The sequence below is a fragment of the Arachis hypogaea genome, chromosome 20 (genome assembly GCF_003086295.3).
Source record: "Arachis hypogaea cultivar Tifrunner chromosome 20, arahy.Tifrunner.gnm2.J5K5, whole genome shotgun sequence".
Taxonomy (NCBI): domain Eukaryota; kingdom Viridiplantae; phylum Streptophyta; class Magnoliopsida; order Fabales; family Fabaceae; genus Arachis; species Arachis hypogaea.
This window is the reverse complement of record NC_092055.1, coordinates 50,720,568-50,727,600: the sequence shown is the minus strand read 5'-3', so window position 1 is coordinate 50,727,600 and position 7,033 is coordinate 50,720,568. Positions and strand designations below refer to the sequence as shown.

General features: G+C 35.2%; 1 protein-coding gene across 1 annotated transcript; it reads left to right on the top strand.

The window, feature by feature from the left end:
- The first annotated feature begins 253 nt into the window (after window positions 1–253).
- Window positions 254–6,802, top strand: LOC112782732 (glycoprotein 3-alpha-L-fucosyltransferase A). Its single transcript, XM_025825280.3, has 7 exons — window positions 254–982; window positions 1,727–1,887; window positions 2,440–2,681; window positions 3,505–3,609; window positions 4,660–4,816; window positions 4,993–5,220; window positions 6,165–6,802. Exons 1-7 carry the CDS (start codon window positions 590–592, stop codon window positions 6,418–6,420), a joined length of 1,542 nt encoding a protein of 513 aa, XP_025681065.1. The 5' UTR covers window positions 254–589; the 3' UTR covers window positions 6,421–6,802.
- Window positions 6,803–7,033: the final 231 nt, after the last annotated feature.

Genomic DNA, 7,033 nt, shown 5'->3' with positions numbered 1-7,033 from the left:
TTTTTAAAAAAGTTAGAAATAAGATTCGAATCCCAAATTTTAGATAAATATAAAAAAATTATGTCATTTGAGTTATAAAAAAGTTAGAAATAAGATTCGAATCCCAAATTTTAGATAAATATAAAAAAATTATGTCATTTGAGTTATAATGGATTTACCATATGCATTTACTAATTACTGTAGCTGTTATGGTTGTTATAAAATTCATAAATCAATTATACCATATTTAAGATTTATATTTAATGAATTACCTGAATATGACTATGCAATTATATAAAGAAGGACTTGTTCATATTTTCCTTCGTCGTGTTGTGTTGCTCATTGGTTTCAGTGAGTTCAAGCTTCAACACACCACCCCACCGTTTACTTTGAAAAATCTTTACCTCTTACACTGACAAAAAAAAAAAAAAATACAAGTCTTCATTTTTATCCTTCTTCCCTCACTTCTTTCAAATCGTAGAAAGTGGGTTAGAAATCGTAGCTATAACGGCACCAAGTTCTTCCCTTTCCATCCCCAATCGGATTTTCCGGCCAATTTAAAATTGGAAATTGAAGGAATCGAGAAATTGGAGCTAGAATCCGTTGATTGATGGGTCTCGTGCAGAACCTGCGAGGCTCGAGAACCGAGTCAACTCACGAAGGTTTACCGGTTTCATCGGTTCAATTGGGTTTGGTTCCGAAGCGGAAATGTTCGAATCTAATGCCTCTTGTGGTGGCACTTGTGGTCATTGCGGAGATCGCGTTTTTAGGGAGGCTCGACATGGCGGAGAACGCAGCTATGGTCACTGACTTTTTCTACCGGTCACGTGCTGCGTCCGTGGTGGATGGTGCTGATGATTTAGATTTTGGTTTGCTTGTTGGTAGAACTAATAAAAAGAATTCGGAATCAGAGAGCTGCGAAGAGTGGTTGGAGAGAGAAGATTCTGTAACGTATGAAAGGGATTTTAACAAGGAACCTGTTTATGTCACTGGAGCTGACCAGGTTTCAATTTCTTTCTTCTTTTTTATTTCTTTTTTCTTCCATCTTTCTTTTGTAACTTTGAATTGATAGAAGTTTTTAATAGCTAGTTGTTGTTCAGAGATTATTGTATGTATGTTATAGCATGTTTCTTTTTTTGGTTTCCGAAATTTGCAAATTTAGACACACATTTGGTTGAAAGGGTAGTTAACTATTCGTTTATTCACGAGTTAGTAAATTAGTGTATGCAGTTCCAAGCACATTCTGCTCTAATTAGTATAGTTTTTATATTATTTGGACATCGGCTTGTTAGAGCCTTAGAGGCATGGATCTACTTTGCAGGTTTTGAATTTGTATATTGTATGTGAAAAGGATGATTTCTGAGGCAGACAAAGATTAGATATTCTGATTTTGTGAGGCATGATCTGTCACGGATTTTATGAGGAAGTGTAATCAAGCTGATTATAAATTATAAACGAGAAAGCAACAAAATCCAAATTTGAAATATATGTAGCCAATATTATGAATTGCAATGGTTGGTACTTGATCACAATTGTTGTGGATGCATATGTTTTCTAGCACTGGTTGTAGACTTCACTACTTCCTTGTTGTGGGTGATGTTGAAGAATTTCTTTGCGGCTACAATGCTATTTTGTTGGCATGTTTGATTGTTGATTGCAAAAAGTTCATGTATGTAACCGCCTGCTAAATGTTTAAAGTCCGTGTGGTTGTTCCTGTCTGTCTGAAGTTTTTGTTCATGCAATTCAGGAGTGGAAATCATGTGCGGTGGGATGCAAATTTGGTTATGATGGGGATAGGACACCTGATGCTGCATTTGGGCTACCTCAACCATCTGGAACAGCTAGTGTGTTACGATCGATGGAATCCGCACAATACTACTCAGAGAACAATCTTGCAATGGCACGACGGTGGGTAAGCACGAATATAAAGTGCTGAGTCATTAGGTTTGATCATTTACTTTGTATATGGCTGCTTTATTTTTGGTCCATTAAAGTTTAAGTGGGTAAACAAACCCCCCCCCTCCCCCCCCCCCCCCCCCCCCCCCCGCAAAACACACACACACAACCGCGAGGTTACAAGGGTACATATTTCTTTAATTTGATACAATTGTTTTGCTTCATTTTTAAAGTTAAATCGAAAAAGGTGTAGGTAATGTAAAGTAGAGAACAAAGTTTCTACTATTTCTTAAAGCTTGGGAGTTTGATCCTATAAAATTGAACATAACCTATATGCTATGTGGTACAGGGTTTCAATCAATTTGGTGACTGTCTACTTTTCATTGCATGTTATAATTAACGCATAATACTTATTACTGTGCGTATACGATTTTATTTTTCTCAATTGAGTTTATTCTTTCTTTGGTGTTCTCTATTTGGTGGAGAGGCTGGAGCATGTTCCCTTTCAAAAGCTTAAAAATAGTGTAATAAATGAACTAATATTTCAACATCACTATGTTCTAGGAGGGGATATAAAATTGTAATGACAACCAGTCTATCATCTGATGTTCCTGTTGGATATTTCTCATGGGCTGAGTATGACATCATGGCACCCGTGAAGCCAAAAAGTGAAAGTGCTCTAGCAGCTGCATTCATTTCTAATTGTGGTGCTCGAAATTTTCGGTTGCAAGCTCTTGAAGCCCTTGAAAAAGAAAACATCAAGATTGATTCTTATGGCGGTTGTCATAGGAACCATGATGGAAGAGGTACATTCTAATAATTGCAATAAATTAAAACATTGATGTCTTTTGTCCCCATTATTGTTCGCCCTTCTACCTCTTAGATAGTGACTTTTTTAAATATACACAGTTATGCTTATGCTAAAGTACTTTCTTTATTAATGTTGGTGTGGCTAGTTTGTCTGACAAATGAGGGAAGAAAGTGGTTGGATTGCTGTACTTAAACATCAAAATACTGTGACCTGGTTCTTATGTGGCCACAAACGCTTTCTACGTAAATTCTCAATGTGAAAAAATGCTCTCTAATCAGAACCATTAGAATTCAAACCACAATTGAGCACCAACTGGTCTATTACCTTGAGCTGAATTGACATTCAAAAAACGTTTGAAATTCGATTAATAGATCTTGCATGTATGTCACTAAAGTCAGAGGTTCTCTACTTTTTCTTAAACCGAAAAAACTTGTTAATGCTTAAGCTGTACCTTAGTTGTTCACATTATAGACTAGGTTCAGAAATTTGTCTCTGCACATTTCTAATTAAATTCACTGTTATTTGGATCTTATCTTTACAATTGTGTTTTGGATTTTGTTGTTGTTAATGTTGATGGTGTTTTACTACACATACTCATCATAAGGAAATCAAACTTAAATCTAGACGTAGTCAACAATCTGATGAGTCTTAACTTATCATTAATATTGATAAATTTAAATCTAGTAGGCGATTGACTGATTTATGATTAATTAAAAGTATTTTGAAATTGGTCCAACTTTCCCCTCTTTATGGTGATAACTTCCAAATTTCAATGAATATACAATGATGTATTAACGATTATTATTAATTTCTTGCAGTGGACAAAGTGGAAACCCTGAAGCGCTACAAATTTAGTTTAGCCTTTGAAAATTCTAATGAGGAGGATTATGTAACTGAAAAATTCTTCCAATCCCTTGTTGCTGGTATGAAAATATATTTTATCATTCCTTCACATTATTTGATATTGTATTTACTAGGTATGCATTATGCAACATCATTATGTAGCACTAGTTGTCCATGGGGTTCTGAAATCTTTGATTCTTGCATCCCATTTTCTGGTTTTCTTTGCAATCCAGTAACATTGTTTTCCAAGAAATGCAATTTGAAAATTTGTTTGCAATTGAGTGCACCATTTTTTATAACTTGAGGGATATTAATGATGACAAGTTGTTCACACTTAAATTAATAGATCATGTAGTCCTTAAGCGGTGGATAATGTAGATATTGCCGACATTAAATGAGTCATCTTATGTGATGCTTCTTGGACTAATAGTTTGTTCAGTCCAATCTACTGTCTCGAGTTTGTTCCTTCAAATTATTTGCCAATCTGTGCTTAAATATAATTTAGAGATATTTGAAGTGGTTAACGAAACTTTAAACAGTGTGTGGGGTGACATTTGTAGTTGATTGATGCCGGTAATAGAATAAGATAACGAAGGAGAAAACTCTTGTATATTGATAAAAACAGAGCTGAAATGCTGAATCCAATGAGGATTAGTTTGTATGATCCAAGGAGAAAAAGAAAGAAAAAAGTTTTGCCTCCCAGACTTTCCCCTCCACAGTACTTGCACCTCACTCCTATTTAGCTTGGTCCTGAAAGGATCTCAGGATCTTCTCCCCACACACTGTTCATTGTTGTTAACTCCGCAAATTGGTTAAGCATCTCACGACTCCTTTAGAATTGTCCCTCCATCTCTTATGGTATTTCTTTCCGGTATCCACAAGCCACCCTTTGAATCCTGTCTGGAGTCTATAGTTAAAATAATTTCCTGAGGCCAAACTTCATCTGATTTGTGATAATATGCTGCCAGGTCATATTGTGGCATTTGGATGCTCCAACATGGGTATTACATGTAGAAGAGTTGTGCATTTCCATATATGGAATATTTTTTGCATTTAGGTTTGGTTTCTTGAAATGTTTCGCACAATTCAATGATGGTACTGCTTCTGGAAATTGATTTCTTTTATGTCAGGAACTGTTCCTGTGGTTGTTGGTGCTCCAAATATTCAGGATTTCGCTCCTGCTCCTGGGTCAATTTTACATATTAAAGAGATACAAGATGTTGAGTCTGTAGCCAAAACCATGAAATATCTAGCAGAAAATCCTGAAGCATTTAATCAATCACTGAGGTAAATTGGAAGACCATCATTTTATAGTATGTCATTTTCATTTCCTTTAATTACTTAGCATCATTTCAATTGGTGATTAATGTAAAATCAGCGAGTTTCATGATGTGATTCTGAATAATAAATCTTAGGGTTTATGTATTTCCAAATGTGAATGGATGTTGTGTTCTTCTCTGTAGGTGGAAGTATGAGGGCCCCTCTGATTCTTTCAAGGCCCTTGTGGATATGGCAGCCGTGCATTCATCTTGTCGTCTTTGCATTCACTTGGCCACCACTATCAGAGAGAAGGAAGAGAAGAGCCCAGACTTCAAGAAGCGTCCTTGCAAATGCACTCGTGGGTCAGAAACTGTATATCATATCTATGTGAGGGAAAGGGGAAGATTTGAAATGGAGTCCATTTACTTAAGGTATAATACTTTGTTTAGTAGTAACACTCATTATGCTATATTTTCGTATAAAGTACAATCAGATTTTGTTGTCGCTAGACTTCCATCAGATGTGATGGCATCCCTTGATTTATTGACAATCATAAGAAGTATAAAATATAATGTCATTTGATTGAGTTAATTGCATTTTACCCTTGAACTTTTAGTCGTGCACACTTTAGCCCCTTAATTTTTAAAAGGGTAAAATATATTTTTTGTCCTTGAAGTTTAGCAAAAGTTTCAAAAAATATCCCAAAATTTTATTTTGTTTCAATTTTGTCCCAAAAGTTTTCGATTTGCATTGAATATACCTCCGATAGCTAAATTTTCAAAAAATTTAACACCAATCCAACAAAAATGCATGAAAATTATGCTTGATTTGCTTGTGTTGAAGGTTGTTTTTATGAAATTGTAGTTGAATTGGTCCTAATTTTTTTGAAAAATTAGCAGCCAGGGGTATAGATGATACAAACCGAAAACTTCTAGTTCTAGGTCAAAATTGAAACAAAATAAAACTTAGGAATATTTTTGAAACCTTTGTCAAATTTTAAGGACAAAAAATATATTTTACCCTTTTTAAAATGTGCAAATCAACTTCTGAACTTTCTCAAATTGTGTAGATTGACCTTGTTGACAATTTTTCCATCAATTGTTAATAAGGATTTAACAGTTGTATATTTAAAAATGTTCAAGGAGGTAAGTTGTTCATGGCCCCAAAGTTCCAAAGGGTAAATTACACTTACGTTGGATAAAACGCACATTTTGAAAACCTCAGGTTGATTTACACATTTTTTAAGTTTAGGAGCTAAAAGGACATGATTCGATTCACTCTGAATATGTTGTTGATCAGACCAACTGGTTACGTCTGTTCTAGAAGAATGTCATCTCATGATATGAGAACTCATTATTTTGATGCCACTTGGCAGGTCAAACAATTTAACTCTGGAAGCATTGAAGAATGCTATTCTTTTGAAGTTCAGATCCCTGAATCATGAACCTGTATGGAACCCAGAAAGACCTAAAGTTCTAGGCGGAGGCAACGAACTAAAAGTTTACAAAGTATACCCAGTCGGCCTGACGCAGAGGCAAGCACTTTATTCCTTCAGCTTCAACGGAGACGCGGATTTCACGTCTCACTTGGAAAGCAATCCATGTGCCAAGTTTGAAGTCATTTTTGTGTAGTGTGTGCTCTCTCTCACTCTCGCTTACTCACTCACTCACCTTCTTACAGAAATACACATTAGGCCTGCTAATTCGCCGGGGATTAGTTTATGAATGAGATTGGAATGGCTTGGTTTTTGCCTAGTCTCTTGGCGAACTCGTAGAGGGATTTACCATTCAGAAAATACCTTACTTCAGAGTTCAGATTAGAACTCATTTGTGCACTACAAAGTCATGAAATGAAGCTCCATATTTGATGTTAGATAATTGTGCTTTTGCTTTTGATCAACTAGATTCTAGACTCGCTCATAATATGGACTGTGTGATAGTTGTATATTTTTTAGGTTCAAATTTGATAGAAATCTTAACATTTCACTCAATAGTACATATTGCTTCATGTTGATCTTGATCGCTTCTCTTTTAACACTCTGATTGGATTTGCATTTGTAGGATGATTTTAGAAATAATTAATTTTGGGGGCAAATGACATGAATAAAATAATTGAATGAGAAATTTACGCAAATGTAACATTTTAAAACACATTACATCTCGGTCCTAACTCTATTTTATATAAATCGCTATACGTAAACTGCTAGACAGACTTTTGCAGACTTTTGTCGCAGATTATGAGCAG